Source organism: Eufriesea mexicana, unplaced genomic scaffold, assembly GCF_001483705.2.
Source record: "Eufriesea mexicana isolate 0111107269 unplaced genomic scaffold, ASM148370v2 scaffold2208, whole genome shotgun sequence".
In the NCBI taxonomy this organism is placed as follows: domain Eukaryota; kingdom Metazoa; phylum Arthropoda; class Insecta; order Hymenoptera; family Apidae; genus Eufriesea; species Eufriesea mexicana.
In genome coordinates this window covers 298453-320854 of record NW_016910292.1, presented here as the reverse complement: position 1 = coordinate 320854, position 22402 = coordinate 298453, and the positions used below count along the sequence as shown (strand labels likewise).

At 39.8% G+C, this 22402-nt stretch overlaps 1 protein-coding gene across 1 annotated transcript in view; it reads right to left on the bottom strand.

Annotated features, from left to right (window-relative positions):
• The window catches only part of unc79 (UNC-79 domain-containing protein), a 26927-nt gene extending 16169 nt beyond the window's left edge, over window positions 1–10758 (bottom strand). Inside the window, exons 1-13 of the mRNA XM_017903253.1 lie at window positions 10512–10758; window positions 9486–9614; window positions 9238–9399; window positions 9010–9180; window positions 8839–8928; window positions 8432–8617; window positions 8105–8337; window positions 7452–7666; window positions 3303–3643; window positions 1368–1509; window positions 526–702; window positions 178–455; window positions 4–90 (exon numbers count right to left, since the gene is read on the bottom strand). Coding sequence (XP_017758742.1) covers window positions 4–90; window positions 178–455; window positions 526–702; window positions 1368–1509; window positions 3303–3643; window positions 7452–7666; window positions 8105–8337; window positions 8432–8617; window positions 8839–8928; window positions 9010–9180; window positions 9238–9399; window positions 9486–9614; window positions 10512–10533 — 2233 coding nt within the window. The 5' untranslated portion in view covers window positions 10534–10758. The remainder of the gene's footprint in view (window positions 1–3; window positions 91–177; window positions 456–525; window positions 703–1367; window positions 1510–3302; window positions 3644–7451; window positions 7667–8104; window positions 8338–8431; window positions 8618–8838; window positions 8929–9009; window positions 9181–9237; window positions 9400–9485; window positions 9615–10511) is intronic.
• Window positions 10759–22402: the final 11644 nt, after the last annotated feature.

The following is a 22402-nucleotide window of genomic DNA, read 5'->3' as shown; positions in this document are numbered from 1 at the left end:
CATTCGTAGTGAATTCCATGTGTCTAGGTGTAGGCACCACGTCGTCTGACAACGGTGTCGATTTTCCCGATTCGTTCTCAACCATAGAACCTACAACGTCGTTAGCCTCTACTGTCATCCCACCTGAATTGTCAACCTTTCATGAATCGGTACATCGCATGGTCTCGTTGTACTTACATATAGTATTCCCTTCGTTGTCTTCTTTCTTCGTTCCTTTGCTAGGCTTCTGCTCGGATTCGCTGGAGTTCATGGCGCTCATCACAGCCACTCCGTCGCTGAACATGGAGAACAGTTGACAGAGAGGGATACTGATCTCGAGCATGGTCAGTGTCTGTAGCCAGTTCAGAGCTTGCTCCTGCACTTTCGCGCAGGTGTTCACGAAGCGTTTCGCCACGAAGTTGTACATCTTCTTCGCGTCGAAGCCTAGGGGACTCATGTCTCGGTCCAAGATTTTGCTGGAAACGATGATCGAGTAGTTGGAGGGCTTTTGTTAGAGGGTAAGAGGCTTTGCGAGATTGTTCGTACCATAAGATCATTTTTAATTCGTGCAGCTCGTACTCTGGCACGTCGTTCACCATGGCCTCCATCCAGTGTGGCATCACGTAGTCCCAGACGTCTGGGGTGATCACGTCGTAGGGGACCAGGCAGAATAGGCGATTTAGGCCGTCTTTCAAGTGCGACGTTCTCGAAGCCAGTGTCTCCCTTAAATACAATTACTCATTCATAAATTCAGTCTTCTCTGACTTTTATGAAGTAGTATTGCTATTAGAAATCCCTAATTCACGTGTGTCTAAACTGTACACGTGTATTAATTAACATATAGTTAATATATTTAACCCTTTTGCTACTACGAGTGACTGTAGTCACCAGCTACGAGACGCCACCTACATACGACAGGTGACTATAGTCATATAAACACAAAAATTGAGACAAGTACTATCGTTTCGCTTATCGTTAGTTCTCTTAGCAAAGAATTACAAGTGTTATTGCAATGGCCGATTTTTCTTTCCTCTTTTTCTATTATTTTTTCAAAAGACTTGACCACGAGTGCTAAAGACAGTGCATATGCAATGCCACTACCTTTGGCACGGAGCTTCCTTCTACAGGAGGAGGCTTCCTTCTACGATGAGACCTGTCGTAGCGAAGGTGTTAAAATTAGATTCGAAGCTTTCCTCTAGAGAATAGTCAGCTGAACCTTTTCTCTTTAAATTTTAATTTTCAATAACAGGATGACCCAATATTTCTGTAGGAAGATAGGAAATATTAGGAAAGATAGTGAATATTAGATAGTAAAAATTAGGAAAGACAGATGAGGCTAATCGCGATTTCCTGAATGTTCTGCAATGAATTTCGAATACTATTCGTACCAGTGTCCTCCGACTCGAACATAGTCCGCTGGATGCGGAAGAAGGCAGGAAATGAAGACCTCGTAATGAGTCTTCATCACTTCTGACAGCCATCCACACACGTATTCGGTTTTCAATTTCTCCAGCGCGCTCTCCGCTTGTCCTACGGTGGAACAGGTACGACAGATCAGACGTGATTTCAGGGAGTAATGATTCTTATAGGTGATATCGGGGATATCACGGGTTTAGGGCTTGCCGAACATAACCGAGTCACAGTTCGTGTCTTTTCGAACGGAAACGATACAAAAAGCGGAATTTCGGATGACACAGCAAAGACAGAGGAATGGTACAAAGCCTATTGAATCTGTATTAGCAGTGTTACTTCGACAGCATGCGAGAAGGGTCGTTAAATCTCGATAATACTCGACTCGGAAAAATTTCTTTTAAAGCGATCGAGCATCGAATCGTATCGTACTCTTATTCCGAGAATCTACCGCGATTCCCACGGAATTTTCTTGCAATTTTTCCACGATTTCCGTGCTATTTTCCCGGAATCTGTGCAACTTTTGCGCAATTCCATCGCGATGCTTTTTCCCGGCAATTCCATCGCGACGTTTTTTCCCCGGCAATTCCATCGCGACGTGTTTTTTTTTCCCCCGGCAATTCCATCGCGACGTTTTTTCCCCCGGCAATTCTATCGCGATACTTTCCGCAATTCCTTCGCGATACTTTCCGCAATTCCTTCGCGACTTTTCGCGATTTGTTCGCGTTTCTGTTCCTTGACAAGGGGATCACTACTTCGATGCATAGGAACGTTGGTAGAAAATTCCATCGTCGTGCGAGAGCAACCGACAAATTGTAATGGAGGACGTCGGAACGTTCTCGGATCCTATGCATCGATCATCGAGAGATTCGATCAGCCGCGACGCAGACGCACTCTTGTTCCTTGTTCCTGTGATTTCAGAGAAAGCCTTCGCGTGGTTCGTTTTGTGTGTGTGGCATGCACACGTAAAGGCAACTTAACGCATAGGCGTCAACCTAGCAGATTTATCTATAATCAAATGTATCGAGTATCTTCTAATTACGTGGTAACATTTAAAAAAAAACCAACTCTATCTACGGGAAAGAAGAAAACTCTGTGTAATCGAGACTGCGCAACGATAAAACAAGAAAAGATACTAATACGCAGAGCGATAAGGGTACGAGAGAGATATCGCAAGAGCAAAAGGAAGGTCGGAGAAACAAAGCTCTAGAGCAGCTGCAAAGCTGACGCCTCTACGACAACGAGTTTGGATACAGGAAACATCGAATACACTGATTTACTGGTACAATTCGTAAACACCAAAAAGTAAGGGAGAATTTAGAGAGTGAAACAGGGGGGCAACACACAAAGCTATTCGATTGGAACGTGTTGAACGGTGAAAGTGTTCACGAGATTCAAGCTTTGGTGAAACACTGACAAACATGTACACATGAATGTTCCTTTACCTAACCATGACAATTGTTCATCGTACGTTTCGTTCTTTTCTCATCCTCGCTCTGTCTACCATCTCATTAATCCCGCGTCGATGTACAAAGCTATTATCAAGATTCCGAGACAGGGCGAGGTAAAAAGAACGAAAACCAATCGAAAAGTCGGCGATCCGCTCGAATGTGCCTACGATCGCGGCCAAAGACTACCTACGGTCTAGCGATGGGCTCGAGACGCTTCGAATCTCGTCAAGCGTGACACTTCGAGTCTCCGATCTCTCATAATCGAATATCACTTGACAAGAATTTGATAAAGCTACAAGTCGATAAAAAGGATGATACAAACTACCCAGTCACGCGAATTAGATCCAACAAACAGGAGACTAGAAGCAACGTTTGACAGCAGTCAAGACCATCCGCCGCCCATCAGCTGGTCATCTACGTTCTACGTTCATTAAGTGTATAATATGCGAAGTGTTAAATTACCAACAGAAAAGATAAGGTGCATAAGGCTTTTTTTAGTACCATCGAAAGAGTAGGCAGTAACATGAAACCAATGAAATAGCATTGACAATAAACGGCCGAGAATTTCGATCGAGGTGTCCTGGTTCGGGGTGCAAAGCCCCACCAGCAGCCAGACACCGTATCTCCCTAGCAGCTGCCTCTCCTCCAGGGTGGCCGAATCGAACTGACCCCCGCTACCACTGCCGGAACCACCCCCGCTCACGCCGCTGCTCCCTGGGAATCCTGTGCTGCCCTTATTAGTACTTATTTCCGAGATGTCTCGGTTACTATCCATACTTAGCGGTTCAGCTTCCTTAAGCAGGCTGCAAGAAGAGAGGAAAGGTGGTCAGTGGGCTGCCGCACGCGATCTACGGCCACGTCTGGCTGTGGTCGGCATAATGGCGGCAATTTTTCAGGGGTCGGCTTTGGAAGAAGTGGCTGGATCCGCGATTTTTATCGGGGATCGACATTCTCGGGTAAATCGATCGCTTGGAATCGGTAGATCCGGCGGTCTCGTCGGCTCGGGCTGATCGGGCACGGGCTACGGCCTGGGCAAAAAGTTTCCCGCAATTTCCTAACGATTTGAAGCGACTCGATGAGCAACAGGACGCCGAACGTCGAAGAATCGAAGCTTCCACGTTCAGCGATGATTTTCCTCGAATTCCTTCACGATCCACGGTTAGCCTTCGTCTTCGTCCCGGATTGCAGTCTTCTTTCATAGAATTCATAGATTTTGAAGGTGATTTTAGAGAAAAAACGGTGGTAATGGATCGGTCAGGTGGATCGTGAAACAGTTCGTGAAATTTTATATAGATCGTGACAATGTCGATCAATTGCTTGGACATGTTCCTCGGAGATGTTGAGCGATTGTTGAGATCTGATTAGTCTGCGTCGACCACAACGCTCGTTCGATCAGACGCGACGTTAGATCGTGCATATCGGGAGAGATTATGAAATTATTGATAATTGCAGAAGAGATCGGATCTCCGAGAGGTAAATTTTGAGAAATTCCTATTCCAAGTGACAACAAACGTGAATACTGTTCCGTGTTCTGTGTTCTAGCTACGGGGATTCATGCTAGTTTCAGTGTATCAGAACCACATGCAGTATCGGTGTGTCGATAAACGAGAAAAGTTTAATATTCAAAAGAAAATTGCTATTATATTCGTTGATATAAAAAGAAAGAAAGAGAAAGAGAAGACTATGAAAAGGAAAAGAAAGAAAGAAGAAACTTAGGAAAATAGATCATGGTTAACATGTTCATCGCTGAGGGTATTTTGTCAATGATCGTATTATTTTGAGATAAACGATGAGGGATTGAATTGAATTATATTGTGGCGTAAGGAACATGTTATTTAAGCTACTATTGTCCATTAACCACTAGCGATCATTTCTGGCCAACGAGACCTGAATGTGAGATCCCTGACGGTCAGCAGTGACCCCCACAGCAGTGAACGTGTTAACCACAATTTAACACTAGAACTACCAATTTTTATCCATTTATTACTCATTCATTACCAAATTTATACCTTATTTAGGTACGATCTTATTTTATTCGGCAAATAATCATATTTTCGCATTAATTTTCACGAAATAATTCGGATTTCTGAGAAGTTAAAAATTTCCAAATTTTGTCAGAAGTGGTCACATATCGTATTAATTTTCAATTTTTACAAAATAATTTTGATTTCCCAGGAGTTGAAAATTTCCAAATTTTGTCAAAAGTAGTCACATATCGTATTAATTTTCAATTTTCACGAAATAATTCGGATTTCCCAGGGATTAAAGTTTCCAAATTTTGTCACAAGCAGTCACATATCGTATTAATTTTCAATTTTCACGAAATAATTCGGATTTCCCAGGGATTAAAGTTTCCAAATTTTGTCACAAGCAGTCACATATCGTATTAATTTTCACGAAATAATTCGGATTTCCCAGGAATAAAAGTTTCCAAATTTTATCAGAAACAGTCACATCTCGTGTTAATTTTCAATTTTCACGAAATAATTCGGATTTCCCAGGAATAAAAATTTCCAAATTTTCTCAGAAGCAGTCACATATCGTGTTAATTTTCAATTTTCACGAAATAATTCGGATTTCCCAGGAATTAATATCTCTAAATTTTGTCAAAAGCAGTCACATATCGTATTAATTTTCACGAAATAATTCGAATTTCCCAGGAATAAAAATTTCCAAATTTTCTCAGAAGCAGTCACATATCGTGTTAATTTTCAATTTTCACGAAATAAATCGGATTTCCCAGGAATTAAAACCTCCAAATTTTATCCTAAGCATTCCCATATCTCCCATATAGGTAACCAAAAAATTGGATACCATTTTGACTAGTAAATACTAATTGATAGTTCCAGTGTGTATAGATCTTATCGTGATATTATCGAGAAAATAAGAGATCGGTAACAAAAGAGACGGAAAAGATCCGCGGATAGTGTCCCGTTAAAATAGTGTCTCTGTTCGTGCAGCATACCAGTGTGTCTCGGTTAATGGGTATCTATTCAAGCCTGCACCAGTGGGTCCGTTTTTATTTGTGGAACGGTACCAGCTGCTGGTGTGTCGTATCCAGGACGTGATACGGCGTGGTGTCCTCGCATTGCAACTTTTAAGGTGCACTTTTCCTATGCTCTCTACTGTGAGGCTGAATGCTTCGGAGTCACGTGTCTTTCGCTCGTGGACAACTCGAAGAAAAACTTGTCCACGCTAGCCGCCATCCGGCTTCGAACGTCTCTCCGCGGATTTCGAGGCGACCTCCGGCGCTCCACTTTCAGCTAAACGCTTCCTGGTCGAGCAGCGAGTGCGTCTAGATCTGACACAGGTCGTCTAACACGCACGTGATAAAAGAAATTCCACGCTTTTGCCGCTTAATCGTCGATCGAGACCGAGAAAGGGTACTTCCCGTTGCTGCGTCTTGCCTAGTCTCAGCTCTGTTCTTGGATTCGAACCTGGACCCACGCGGTCCCCGATAATTCCCAAGTGTCTTTGGGTTTTACAGAATTTTCGAAATTCTTCCGAAGTCTAGGTTAGCTTTTATTCCCCGGTAAATTCGTCGAGTTGCCAAATTCGTCGTCCTTGATCCTCGATGGACTCCGAGAGACTTTCGAAGCCCGGAGAGCCTAGCGTCGATGACGGATCGAGATGTCCGCTATCGAGTATAACGGGTATTATAGTAAATGAAGGCACAGAAGGTATGTTTTTCGTTGGGACATGGTTGCATGCGACATCTCGTCCGTTTCTGTGAATATTCAAAAACAATAATATGGAGCATCGATTAACCACGTTCAACGGAAATCATGGATGGTTAGCACATATGCTTGACACTTTCTTGGCATCTTTCTGAGGCTCCGTTGAACGTGGTTACAGCATAATGTCTTACCAAGCAGGATGGACCAGCACGAACAAACACGCAAAGCAACAATGATCCTGCGATCATTCGTTAGTACGCGTCATCGTGTTACTTTCGAACATATCGAAGATAGGACATCGTCGATAGTGATTAACAACCATCGCTCGGATGCGACCTGTCACCGCTGGATAAAAATAAACTACAATTTTAATGGTAGACTTCTCGTCAAGCTAGACTTCCCAATTGACAGAGTACTGTGTAATTCGCATATTGCGTACGATCATGGTCGCGATCTGTGGGTTGGTAAACACGAATGGAACCACTCGAACTGCATCAACGTGCCTCGCATACGTTCACGTCATCAAAAACACGTTTGTCGCAGAAAGGGCTTCGACATCGACGATACGCTAGAGGCAAGAGACTCTGGTACCCCTTTTCATAGTACTTGGATTTCGTTCCAGACACTGAACTATACTCGAGACACCGAAATCAAAAAATTCAGTAGAATATCTTGACATATAATAGGGTGGTCTTTAGAGATCTAGAGATTTTCAACGAGTTGAGTAGCTAGTTTCTTGGGAGATCTATCCCAGCGAGTCTCTTCTCTCTAGCAATGGCAACGTCTCATTAAACTCGTGCATTAAATCACAACGACTGTGAGTGTCCCTTGCCCCAACCATAGTCCCCATTCCCTGTTCCGGTATCTTTCGAACGGTAAGCGGTACAGGATTTCTCAGCAGACAGAGCACGTGGTCGGAAGTTAGGTGTCTCACCTGACTATCGCCTGGACCATATAGGTCTGCGTCTGAGGATCCAACTTAGAAATGTGCGGTAACGCTGTGTGATACACGTGGTCCCCACCTCGGCGTTTGTCGTGTCGAATATTGTGACACTGCTGGCAATAGCGAATAGGGTGGTTCCCGTTATAGCTGGCGCATTCGGTGGAGAAACAGACGCTGATCGCTGATTTGTCGGTGGCTTTGCAGTTCTAGTGAAATTTGGAAAAAGCAAATTAGAAAATTTACTCGTAAATTAAGAGGAACAGATAGAACAGTAACTTTAACCCCTTGACCTACGATTTAAGATTCGACAGCGTGGTCCCAAAACGTAATCAATCACACACGACTAACGCGGGGTACATCAACAAACCATGGGCGTGACAAGTGGTGTTTGCATTTAGCCCGACCGACGTACCACGTGCCAGGCACGTGATAGTCAGTTTCGACCCGACCGATGTACCACGGGCCAGACTCGTGATAATCAGTTTTGGCACGAAAACCTGACCACGAGCCTCACACGTGATTATAGGCCACGGGTTAAACATTAAATCAGGACATCGATCATCGCAAAAGTTCCATTTTCATGTGTTTAGTGTCATGTCACAGGGATGCTAGGTTGATTTCCAAAATGGAGTCTCATCATTTACCTTGTTCTCGCATATCATGGACACCTGTTGCATGGGATGCAAAATATCGTAGAACATCTGATTAGGATCGGCCCTGTGTATCTCGTTGGCACACTCGATGCAGAGATATATGGGTGGCGGGGTCTCAGTGGCAAAGGTGATGGATATTCGATGATCGTAGCACACCTTGCCAGCTTCTGCGTTCCCAGCGTTAGGGCAGGAGTCTCTCTGACAGACGAACGGTGTCAGGTCGTCTGCGAATCAATCGCGAATATTAATGAATCAACATGGGGAATTAGATTGACCAAAATATTGGATATTCCTTGAAGAATTTCGGTAGACACGTACTCGCAAATTTAACGAGGACTGCCCTGCGGTCGAAGAGGTTAGGGTTGAACGATGGCCAATAGTAGAACAGCAACTTGGCGGCTGAGGCTCTGGCTGGGGCTGTGCCGTAGGCTACCACGCACAGGATGTCCTTTACCACGCCTGGTTTCAGTGCCATCAGACACTCCAGTAGTTGACAGTGGTGTGCTGAAAGATCCTCAAACTATTTTAACACTGGAACTGAGAACTAAACAACCTAATCTTATTTTCTTCAGTGAAGATACTCTTTTAATTGGACTAACGTTGACTGTCATCATTGCCAATATATTACTATAATTATTATCTTTATTATACTTATGAGAAGTCAGCAGGCCTAGTATTCAGATAGAAACTTTTCATTTCCAAAGTGTAACGAAGAAGATAGGAACCTGGGTTGTTGGAATAGTGGAAGATCATCATGATGACTGCAGCTATGGACTGACTGGCCGCGTTTTCCGTCCCATCCTCGGTCTTCCTTGCTGCATTTCAGAGAAAATGACTTCGGTCTATTAAGATTCTAGGGTATCTGTTAGAGCAAATTCGGATGTTGGGACACTCACTGATGGTGAACGGTAGGATGTAGAAGCAGAGGTAGTTGACAATGTCCTGATGAAGCTCCGACGGAAGCACAGAGATCGAGCTGGCAGTCAGGTAGGGCACGTTGTCGATCAAATCGTGATCCAGGAAAGGCAAGAGACACGCCAGACACTGCAGCAGCGCCTGACCAAATGCTGAAACACCGATCTTTAGTCGCGAATACTCGGATGAAGCTGGGATTGGGAACAAACCTTGCAGGCCGATGTGAATAGACGAAACCACGTCGATCAACTGTGTCAGAGCGTTGTACAGCTGTTTGTAATCCAAGTTCGGGTAGAGTGCCATGCGTTCCGTGTCGAACTTCTGCGACTTTACCATTTCTAGAGGAGCTTCGCGAACTTCTTTCAACAGAGCTGAGAAACGAAAAATAAATAATAATAATTTAACTAACAATTCTCGGAGGATGTAGGTAATTATACTGTGATACTCTGATCCTTACACAGCAGCATTTGGGAGAAGAACTTCACTGTGTTTGCCATGTCGAGGCCGGAAGGCACAGGTTGGCTACTGTGACCACTGTGAAGGAGTCTTTGGTAATATTCGTGGAGGTTACTCAATTTTAACGAATCTGGAAATATATGTAGGATTTTTAGCTATGTTAACTCTATGCAGACCAAAATCTGCGTGTTTAATAAAGAACAACTCTCTTTAATAACGAAACAAATTTATTTAATTGACATAATACACCAGGTTCCTCTCAATTATAACACTCTATTCTCGACTACACCCCGTCTGCTTGCCTCGTGACTGAGGAAGGAAGCTTGAGTATGAAAGAAAACAGAGTGCAGGGTTTAACCACTTGCGCTGGAAAGACGTGTCACGCACGTCGTAATGCTTTTGTCACAGAATCGCCAATGACGTGGTATACACGTCGTTAGGCAATTGTTATAGGAACTCTAGACCGAGTTTCTTGACGCGTCTGTAAATTTGCAAGTGGTTAAATGAGGGTGCAAGGGCTGTCCTGGGAGTGTCCTGTTGGTGAGATGATAGACGAAGTTTGAAAGAGGGTCGGTGATAGTTGGAATAGTGCGAATGTAAATAGCCTAGTTAGTTTGTAAACTTTTTAGCTTGCAACTCACTCTTAGGTCTCTTAGCTCGTGAATAAAATATATATTGGAATCAATAACATCCTTTTATTTCATATATCACCAATCAGAACAATATCCCTACAAGTATGTTTTTGGAAGTGCATGTGGAAGATCTAGAATGCGTGGCATTGTGCAATTGTTATAGGTCAGAGTCAATACGTAGTGAGGAGAGTCAGTTTGTTATGAAAGTGAACAGTGACGAGATAATAATAGTATTAAGAGAAATTTTACCACACATATCTAATCGTTGTGATCTTTTTGTGACGTATGTGTTATAATTTGTAATAAATATATGATTGTTAAACAGTAAACTCACAATTAGTACTAAAATGTGATTAAATTAGGAATAGAAGTTAGGCTATTATTTTCATACTCACAGGCAGCGAATCTGGTTCCCATTTTGTCTGTGTTTTAATTCGAATACAGTATTCGAGATTTCTTTATTTCTCGTTGGATATGGATCACTTGAGTATGGTAATAAAATACGGATACATGGGATGACGAAAATAACATTTCACTGGAGGCTCACGTCACGTCACGATCACCCTTCTGCATTTCTTTTAAGGATTTTTCTTCATTTAATCACTGTCACTTCGATCGACGGCACGAAACGCGAGACTCCTTTCCGTGGCATGTTTTGCAACTGCAGAATCAGCACGGGTCCATTCCAGCAGACTCGTCGATGGAGAGTGAATGCGCAGGTCGTATCGACCTGTTTGGCAGAGCTGCGCCCTCTCATCTTTTCATCCCCTTCCGGTATGAAGTCGAGTTCCCGGGAAATTCTAAGAGGCGTGACTCCATTCGACTAAATTTAATTCATAGGTAGACTATTCGTAGTTGGGTTTTCATTTTGAAAAGTATTTTGTGTGGAAAACTCCCGAAATTTGTGTTTAATAATTAAGGATCTAAAATTAATAGCATGATATGTAATTTTTAATCGTTTTTTATTTCGGAAAATATCGTAAGAGGATATTTTATATCGTGATTAAAGGTGTGCAATTCTAGGAATTTAATTTAATTAATTTAATTATTAAATTCTGTGAATTTAATTTTGATTGTTTAAGAATTGACGTTGATGTTTCAATTAAGGCTGTATTTTTAATAGCCATTTAAAAGATATAGGGTAGATACTTATATTATTATTACAGATGCTTATATTTATAGATAAATACTTCTTATATAAATTTAACACCTAATTTTCGGAAATTATTAAGATCTTTTGAAAAATTTATTTTTCAATTCTCATCATAATTGACTTGATTCGCCTAAATTCGATTCCTAGTTATATTATTCATAATTGTTTTGTTATTTAAAGAGATATTTAACGCGAAAAGATTTCGAAATATATATTTAATAATTTGAGAGCTTAGGTTGATGTCATAGTACATTATTTGTAATCGTTTCTTATTTCGAAAAATATCGTAAGAGAATAGTGGAAGAGGATATTTTATATCGTGATTAAAAATGTGCAAAAATTTCCATGAAATTTAATTTTTATTGTTTAAGGAATGACGTTATGTTTCAATTGACGTTATATTTTTAATAGCCATTCAAAAGACATTTAATTCTTACATAAACCTAACACGTAATTTTCGGAAACTATTACGGTCTTTTGAAAAATTTATTTTTCAATTTTCATCATAATTGACTTCATTCGCCTAAATTCGATTCGTAGTTATATTATTCATAATTGTTTTGTTATTTAAAGAGATATTTTACGCGAAAAGATTTCGAAATATATATTTAATAATTTGAGAGCTTAGGTTGATGTCATAGTACATTATTTGTAATCGTTTCTTGTTTCGAAAAATATCGTAAGGGAATAGTGAAAAAGGATATTTTATATCGTGATTAAAAATGTGCAAAAATTTCTATGAAATTTAATTTTGATTGTTTAAGTAATATCGTTATGTTTCAATTGAGGTTATATTTTGAATAGCCATTTAAAAGACATTTAATTCTTATATAAACCTAACACGTAATTTTCGGAAACTATTACGGTCTTTTGAAAAATTTATTTTTCAATTTTCATCATAATTGACTTCATTCGCCTAAATTCGATTCGTAGTTATATTATTCATAATTGTTTTGTTATTTAAAGAGATATTTTACGCGAAAAGATTTCGAAATATATATTTAATAATTTGAGAGCTTAGGTTGATGTCATAGTACATTATTTGTAATCGTTTCTTGTTTCGAAAAATATCGTAAGGGAATAGTGAAAAAGGATATTTTATATCGTGATTAAAAATGTGCAAAAATTTCTATGAAATTTAATTTTGATTGTTTAAGTAATAACGTTATGTTTCAATTGAGGTTATATTTTTAATAGCCATTCAAAAGACATTTAATTCTTACATAAACCTAACACATAATTTTCGGAAATTATTACGGTCTTTTGAAAAACTTATTTTTCAATTCTCGTCGTAATTGACTCGATTCGCCTAAATTCGGTTCATAGTTATACTATTGTCACCAGTACTAGTGTCATCGGCATTTGCCCGACAGTTTTCGCATGACACATGGTGCCATCAGACGTCATAGTGTTAATGAATATCGAGCTTAAAAATTTTATCAAATGGCGACTGAGGGGCGCCTCTCGAGCGCAAAGGGTTAAGTATCTCTAAAATAAAGCCTTTAACCTCTGTTCTGATACGGTGACAGTTGCTTTGCCCACTCTTTAATTTTTACCCAGCTCCTTGTAATTCAACAATTTTTAATATTTTTAACCCTTTCCACTCGAGGGGCGCCATTTAATAAAATTTCGAAGCTCGATATTGTCATTTTTGGTGTCACGCGAAATTGTCATTTTAGCCATCATTGTTGGTGATTCTAAAGATGGATATTAATTAACATATCAAATTTACAATTACCCAACGATACGTGGAATACCGAAGTAAAATAATTCTACGTCTTAATTTGCGTACGATTTCTTATTTACCGTGTTAGAAATATCGTCGAATCTATTATGAATCTATGACAGAAAGTGTTCGAATTACTATTTTCCTGTAACGAAAGAATCGCCGAGTGGAAAGGGTTAATATTTTTAATTCTTAATTTTCTTAATTTTTTAATTACCGTAAACGTTGCTTACCGAACGAACGGTTCACGTGTCTTAGAGTTCATTCTATCCAACGTGAAATCGGATCCATCCACAAATGCCCGTTAAACGAGAGTTATGTCATGGTGCAACGACGGAAAGCCGAGCGAAGACGCGTTATGCAAGAAGCTTCCTTGCGATCACGTAACCCCGATCGCATGAGGTTTGACAATTATTCCGTAATATCATTATCCCTGATCCAATGAGCTGCAATTACGCTTCTTAAGAGATTACCGGGCGCCGTGAAATTTATGACGGCGCTGCATTAGTAAACGAGCCTCTCACAGCCTCGCTTCTTATCGTCGTTTCGTTTTAGAAATCGTTTCGAAACGTATCGATAAGATAGTATCGCGTCACGCGGTGTACTGAGAGATTTTCGTACCCAATTCCCAGCTCGAGACGTGGAAATCTATAATTTTATAGTTACCATTTTCCCTAGGCTCGAATTACCGTAGATGGCGACGAGATATCGCTGTGTTATACATGTTTCGCTATTAATATTCCTCGGATATAACGGGAATGGAATATTCCAGATTTCTGGAAAAATTATAGGTGCTCTGTTGATAGTATATATTATTAACTGTGAGAAATAATTTTGCCAAGATATTTTAAATTAGAAGAAATCATTTATGATATATATATCTGAGAAATGATGTTATTGAAATATCTCAGATTTGTAGAAAAATTGTAGATGTTTTGTGGATATTGTATATTATTAATTCCGAGAAATAGTGGTGTCAAAAAATTTTTAGGTTAGGAGATATGGAATTTTTTATAATTTTCGATTTTTAATAAGTCAATCTTTTCTGTCTTTAGTAACATAATTAATTTAATAACTTCTATTATTTATAGATAAGCAATTTTTTATCGTTTCTTTGATAATTAAATAATGGAAGATGCTCCAGGTAGTCACGTTAAATCACTCACCCTGTATATTATACATGATATACTATTATAAAAAATATTATTAACGAAGAAAGTTTGTTCGAATAGGATTTATATTGCAGAAACATGCATATTAAATATGTATCACCATATAATAATAGAGTCACTAAAAATATTCGGGTTGGTCCAATTATTTTCTCAGATATTCACAGTGTTTGTCTACTATAGGTTGCGTGATATACAAACTATTGTAGTTCATTTACCCCAATAGTGATTTAAAATTCGCTCTCCGACCATCGACAATAGCTGTGGAGAAATTGATTTCCATGGATATAAAATCACAAAATTTTTATTTTGCTACAATTATTTTCCCAGGTATTCACGGTGTTGTCTACTATAGAATTCGCTACATAGAAACTTGTCCATTTACCCCGTTGGTGATTTTAAATTCCCTTTCCGGGCATCGACAACAGCTGTGTAGGAATCGGTTTCCGCGGATTTTCTCCTCGACTTTCGTGCTAGAGCACCGTGAACCACGGTGTAACTGTGTCACGAGGGGTCGATTCTAGGCCGACCTATGACGTGCAGCCAGCAATCGATATCATCTAAATACGATGCACACCTGCGAACGGTGAAGTCACTCTCCGGAATACGTGCTGTTCGCGCGCGGATGTGGTTATGCGATCGCAGCGCCGCGGCGGTTATCGAAATAATCTGCCGCCGGAAGTCGCCTTTAAATATACCATCCGCGTTGCTCGATCGAACTCGCGGTACTCCTCGATCCGTCTTCGTGTCATAACGATCGAGCTGAGGCAATCGTTTACAGTGACGTCGTCGTTTACGTGGAAACCACTCGCACGTACTGCTCGGCGAATCTTGGAATTACAACGAACCATTTTATTTTTAAATCCGATCTTAACTGGGCTAGGTTAGGTTTGGACTGGACGGAGAGTAATTCTGGTTGCTTGGAAATGGAATTTTTAATTCGTACGACGGAATCTTGGAAATTTACGCATGTACATAAGTGTCTTTGAATTTTGAGGTTAGGTGGGGTAGGTTCTAGGGGAATTGGCTTGGGGACTTGGAATTGGCTGAAATTGCAATGTTTTTGTAGCGACGAGGATTGTTAGAAATAGGGTTAGGTGATTAGGTATTATTTTTGGTAATTATACTTTACTTTACGCTAACCCTGTTGAGAAGTTTGGGAACTTCAAAGTATTTGAAATTAGAATGTTTTCATAGCGACGAAGATTGTTAGAAATAGGGTTAGGTGATTAGGTATTATTTTTGTTCAGTATAATTTATTTTATATTAACCCTGTTGAGGGGGAAAGTGTTGAGGAGGTTTGGATACTTGGAATTATCTGGAATTAGAATACTTTTATAGCAACAAGGATTGTTAGAGATAGGGTTAGGTGATTAAGTATTATTTTTATTAATTATAATTTATTTCGTGTTAATCCTGTTGTGGGGGCTTGGGAACTTAGAATTATCCGAAATTAGTATGCTTTTATTGCAATGAGGACTGTTAGAAATAGGATTAGGTGGTTAGGTACTATTTTTATTAATTATAATTTAATTTATGCTAACCCTGTTGAGGAGAATAGGGTTGAAGAGGCTTGGGTACTTGGAATTATCTGAAATTAGAATACTTTTATAGCAACAAGGATTGTTAGAAATAGAGTTAGGTGATTAGGTATTATTTTTATTAATTATAATTTATTTCGTATTAATTCTGTCGAAGTTTTTTACACTTTTCATATTAGATATTCGTGGATGTTTATTGTTTCACATATCTTTTACCAGCGTTCGATATTGTTAAACAAAATCGGAATTATTATTCATACATTAATTTATTTAATAACCCATGTGCATACAACAACAGAAGACCTACAACATGTGCGATCTATCTCCAAAATCATACTCCAAAAGACTATTAAATCAAAATTGTGAAAATAATTTTGAAACTCGGTCTGTATGCATTATGACTGCACGATATTGCTATAGCAGGCTATAAACGAAGAGTCATCTGGATCGATGTTCTCGAAGGAAAGCTGCTCATGCCAGTTTCGTCTAAAATAGGTTATTAAAAATTCTCGAAACATAATTTCGCATTTTTCCCTGCAGATATTCCGAACATCGTATCGATCACACCGGTTCAATCATAATTAAACGAACACACGTGGCAGGGAGTAAAATGACAACGTAGGCGTGTTTCGGCTCATAAAAATTCCTGGAATGTTCGTAGACGAGGGCACGGAGGGATGAGTATAGGACTGCGACTCCTCTGCGATAAAGGGGACGTAATCGCGAGGGGTGCGAAGGCTTCTAACTCGAAGGCAGGTGACCGGATCGATTTCTGTATCTGGCGCGCGCGTGTGTTCGAACGGTTGCAGCAGTGACGCAGGCCCGTAGCCACGCGAGATCGCGTGCTTCGGGAAAGTGGTTATAAAAAGACGAAGAAGGATAAAAGACAGCGAGAAAATGCATTAAAAGTGTAAAACGCAGAACCGTTAAATAGAGGACCAATTCGCTGGGGTAAAATCAAAAATCGAGAATCCACGAAGAGGGAAATACGAGAGAAATGAGAATGGGGATGAAAAATGAACTGAAAAGGGATTCCTTCACGAGGAAACGCGTGGAGGATGTGGAAAATAGGATGCCGAGATGAGGAATCGAGACGTTTAGGTGGAAGCACAAGGCGGCAAACGAAAACGGAAGATACAGACTTCGCGAGGGGTGAAAGAGGGTTGGCGCGAGACGAAGAGGACAAAGGGGTAGGAGGGTTGGATGGATATACACGAAAGCCGGGTTGCCTAGGACACCACATGGACACCACGTTCGCTTGCGACGTCACGCGCCGAGACGGGGGTGAAAGCCGCGCAACCCCTGCGGAGGAGTCTTAGAAAACAGTGCTCGCGGGGCAAGCCACGTCGAAAGTCGTGCGGCGAATCGCGCTTCGAGACGCTTCGACACCCACACGAGAAAGGTACGAGAAACCTCCCCTGTACGCGTGTGTAGTTGCCGAGTAGAATTTTAGGGAACAGCCACTTCTGTTAGGAACAATTTTCAAAGTAAATAGAGTGGTCTCGGGGAATTTTGGAACAGGTGTCTGTTCTGGTGCATCGAATTTTTATGGTTATTATTTGTTGTTGGTGGTGCGAAGGTAGAAGTGAAGATAGGCTTTGGACCGAGTCAGTGTTGGTTTCGAGGGTTCGTTGAAACCGGGTCTCGATTTTTTTCTGCAATCGGTGCATCGGTTTATAGCGTTGCAAAAATTTTGAGGTATTTCTTTTGTAAAATTGGTCACAGTGTGTCTCGTTAAAAATATTTAGGATTAATGTAGTTATAATAATTCGATATTTAAACATTGCAACCCTTATATCGTTAAAGTTAGTTCAACTTAAAGAACGTTATAATTTTCGGTAAAAGAAATATTGATGTTTTCGAAGAATGAATTGATGTCGAAGAGGAAAAGAGGGGAAAACATTTGTGAATAAATTAGATAATATTTGGAGATTTAAAGATTGCAATATTGCCTTATATTGTCAAAGTTAGCTGTGTATTTCGACTTAAATAATATTATAATTTTCCGAAAAGGAAAAGAAAAGAAATATTGACTTTTTCCAAAAGTGAATCGATGTCAAAGAGGAAAACAGGGGAAAATAGTTGTGAATAAATTGGACAATAATGCTTCAACGTTTAAACATTGCAACCCCTATATTACCAAGGCCAACTTATATCTCGACTTAAATAATATTACAATTTTCCGAAAAAGAGAAGGGAAAAGAAATATTGATTTTTTCCAAAAATAAATCGATGTCAAAAAGGAAAAGAAGGGAGAAAAGTTGTGAATAAGTTGGAGATTCGAAATTTAAGCATTACAACCCTTATATTGTCAAAGTCAACTGTGTATTTCGATTTAAATAACGTTATAACTTTCCGGAAAAGAAGAGGAAAGAAATTTTGATATTTTCCAAAAATGAATCGATGTTAAAGAGAAAAAGAGAGGAAAGAAGTTCTGAATAAATTGGACAATAATACTTTGAGATTTAAACATTGCAATACTGCCTTACATTGTCAAAGTTAGCTGTGTATTTCGATTTAAATAATATTATAATTTTCCGAAATATTGTTTTTTCCTCAAAAAATCGGTGTTTCAGAGAGAAAGAGAGAGAAGAAGTTGCAGAATTGTAATTATTATTATATATATTAATTATTATTACTAATTTAATAACAGATATAGGAAATTAGTAAATGTAGTAATACTATATTATGTTTCTCCTATTCTCTCCTATTCTCTCTCTCTCTCTCTCACTCAGAAGTAACCGTGACGCGAGGTTTGTTTGAAAATGGTAGATTTCTGCCGGATAATCCCTTCCGGTCGATCGGAAATCGTTTCGGCGCGCGATCATCGTTTATGCACGCGCATTCGTCATCACCGTGGCTGATCCCATCAATTGATTAACGCCACCCTCGGCCAGATAGCTGGTGCTTTCCGGTGGTCGGTGAGATAATAAAAAGCAAACAGATGAATCAACCGGCGTACAAGGCCAATAGGCAGCGAGCGGGACCCGGACCGGGGCCTCGGGAGGGTGGCCATCCCCCTTTTGTACCCTGTCAACGGGCATAACGGAGCTGCAAGGGTCCATGTGATTTGATTATGTTGGTAATACGCTCCGTATGCCACCCTAATTGCTGCGGCCTGCCCCCCACGACGCGGTCCTTGCGCAACGACCGCGCAGGAATCCGTCTCGGTAGAAGAATTTACGGTGGCTTGATTAAGGCTAACTTGTTTATTTATCCCCTTGCAAACGGCCGATTTATGCCGCAGGAAAATCATCGAAGATAAGGCGCGAAATTTACTCTTTACGGTAACTTGTTTATTTTACCCTCCTCCGCAAGTTTTATTCTAGGAAAATAGTGGAAGATAAGGCGCGAAATTTATTCCTTAAGGCGGCTTGTTTATTTTAACCTTGGCGAATTTTATGATTGGAAAATAGCGAAAAATAAGCGCGAAATTTATTCCTTAGGGTAACTTGTTTATTTCACACTTGGCGAATTTTATTATACGATTAGAGTAGCAGATAAGCTATGAAACTTATTTTTTTAATTGGGGAACTGTTAACCTGCATTGTGTAAATAAATACACAGGTTTCTGCATTAAGATATTATGCTGAAGATGAAAATAAATCGTCTTTTTTAATAACTGGGAGTACTTACGGAGTACTTAGGGTACTTAAGACTTTAAGTAATATTAAAGTTTTCAGCGAATCGTGCCCCTTTTGAAAGTAATATTGGGATACAATATTCCAGATTTGAATTACTCGTTGAACATCAGGATATCACTTGATAAAATATTTTTCTTAAATATTTCCAAACGCTATATCACTTTCTACCAAATCCAATAATTGCTACAATACTTCCACCTTTAATATAATTGAAAAATCGGTTTTTCCAGTAAAGATCTCGCAAAGTGTTCAATTTCATTTCGCCTCCCGAGTGTGAGATATTCCCAAATCTATTTCTACTATTTCTAAAATTATTTTTAAATATTTCCTAGAACTACCGATATTATTTTATACCAAACCCAATAATTGGCACAGTATTTCCACCTTTAATATAATTGAAAAATCGGGTTTTCCAGTAAAGATCTCGCAAAGTGTTCAATTTCATTTCGCCTCCCGAGTGTGAGATATTCCCAAATCTATTTCTACTATTTCTAAAATTATTTTTAAATATTTCCTAGAACTACCGATATTATTTTATACCAAACCCAATAATTGGCACAATATTCCCACCTTTAATGTAACTAAAAAATCGTTTTTTCCAGAAGAAATCTCTCAAAATGTTCAATTTCATTTTCCCTCGACAAACTCTCGCGAGTCCGTCAGTTTGCATACGTCAGTGAGCAGGAATTCTCAATAACGAAGCACATAGCAGACAGTCTGCGTGGCCAGAAACGTGTGGCAATTAATATTACACGAGGCCCGAATAGAGAAGTCCAATATCTCGACTCTTTGTGCCATAAGGAGCGTCGGGACTCGCGTTTAAACTCGGGAAAGGTCGAAGGTAGCCGTCGGAGGCTTCGATTTATCGATCCCGACGGACCTCCATCTTCAAAGACTCCGCGCCATCTTCTCGTTCGCCTCCTCGGCTCGATAAATCACCGAACCCCTTTGCAAAATCGTGTTCCGACCGCGTCTCACCTGCAAACACCTCATGATCGTTCGCAGTGCGAGCAACGATCGATATTATCATCCATGGTAGTTAGAGCCAGATTAATTGTTACGCCATCTTGGCTGAGATAAAGAGCCGGTGATGTCAGGATTATTATTGGCGGTGTGACGTCTACGCGTGTTACAATTAGAAGATTCGCATGCAATCTCGTTCGGTGACGTGAGCGCGATCGTTAGGAATATCAGGGATCGGCGATAAAATCGCGAAGGTCTTCTCTTTAACATATTTAGCCTGGTCGGAAAATTTCGCGGCTCGAAACTGGCGCACCCACCAGGCTCGATCAGCGCCTTGATTCCCGATCGATGATCTAGCTGCATGCCCGCTAAAGGTTAACAGTGTTGGCGGATTAAATTTGTCGCCGGTTTCGAGCTCAATTATCTAGTCCAATGAATTATAGACCCGCCGCGCCACGTAGGGATACGAAATGCAAATATAGATCCTCAGTGGTGCTCAACCGGTCGCTTCTTGATCCAACGAGTCCCTAAATTTTCGGGCTGCTTATCCGAGAAATAGAAACTGTCAGGTTTATAAGAAATTTCCAAATTTTTGATTTTTCCATCTCGTTGCTAATTTTATTTAATTTATTGGTTATCGGGTGAATGGAGCAGAGGGAGAAGTTTGATAAAGTATAAAGAGAATGATGTTATGAGGGGGAAATGCGATTTCCATCGCGAAAATCGGTTCGCCTAATCGAGCTGGTGCAAAAGGGAAACGCTTGCGACTCGATCAGCCGGCGCTGATGCATAATTCATCCGGGCCGGAGGGGGTTCGTTTGCGAATGGAAATTAGCGCACGTTCGATAGGAAAAATAAAATGGAAAAGGAGGAAAATGGAGAAAGAGAAATCGCGCCGTCGATGAGAGATTCTTGGGTGTAGATGGCTGGCCACGCGAACGGTGACTCGTGTGCAGTGCGTGCTCGCAATGCGTGTTCGTAATGCGTGTCGTGGGCGCAGATGCGGGCCACAGATACGTGCTCCACCTTAACCCATTAATCGCGGAATTCCACCCCTGACGGTGGAGCTGCACCGCTTGTAAACAGGCGGATTTATTACGGCTGTATTTATTAGGACGAGTAATTGGTCGCATCGGTGATCTTCATGCGCGATGAAGAACTTTATGAGCAGATTAACGCGATTAATTCGAGACCAGCGAAGGAATAATTAGGGTAGTTTGTAAGCAACTGTTTCTCCTGACGTATGGAACATTGGCAAACTTCTTCGTATAATATCTTCCATGTTCAAAGAAGTTTTAATTATTTCTGTACAGAAAATTGTAATAGTAAATTATTAATTGTATAATTAGTATAATTAGCAATTGTATAATTTTGTAATCATGTTTTAATTTGCATTGGTATAAGTACTTAATTGAATCATCCGTTTCATTCATTGCTGTGCTTATGTTCTCCACCCCCACGTGTTCTAGTATTTTGGCTTTTATATTCGATATTCTTCGAATTTTTCTTGAATATAATATTTTCGAAATTAGAAACAGAGGTTAGGTTAGTTGGTTGTAAGTAAAATTTGACGATTCTTTGTCACAGGAAAATTAATGTTGATAGGAAGTACTTTGTGATCATTTTCTAATTAGCATTAGTAGAAGTACTCAATTGAATCATCTTTTTGTCTTTCGTATTCGATATTCTTCGAATATTTCTTGAATATAATATTTTCGAAATTAGAAAGAGAGGTTAGGTTAGATAGTTGTAAGTAAAATTTCACGATTCTTTGTCACAGGAAAATTAATGTTGATAGGAAGTACTTTGTGATCATTTTTTAATTAGCATTAATATAAGTACTTAATTGAATCATCTTTTTCATTCATTGCTGTGCTTATGTTCTCCATCCCCACGTATTCGAATATTTTTGTCTTTCGTATTCGATATTCTTCGAATTTTTCTTGAATGTAATATTTTGAGGTTAGGTTAGTTGGTTGTAAGTAAAATTTGACGATTCTTTGTCGCAGGAAAATTAATATTAATTGGAAGTACTTTGTGATCATTTTTAAATTAGCATTAATATAAGTACTTAATTGAATCATCTTTTT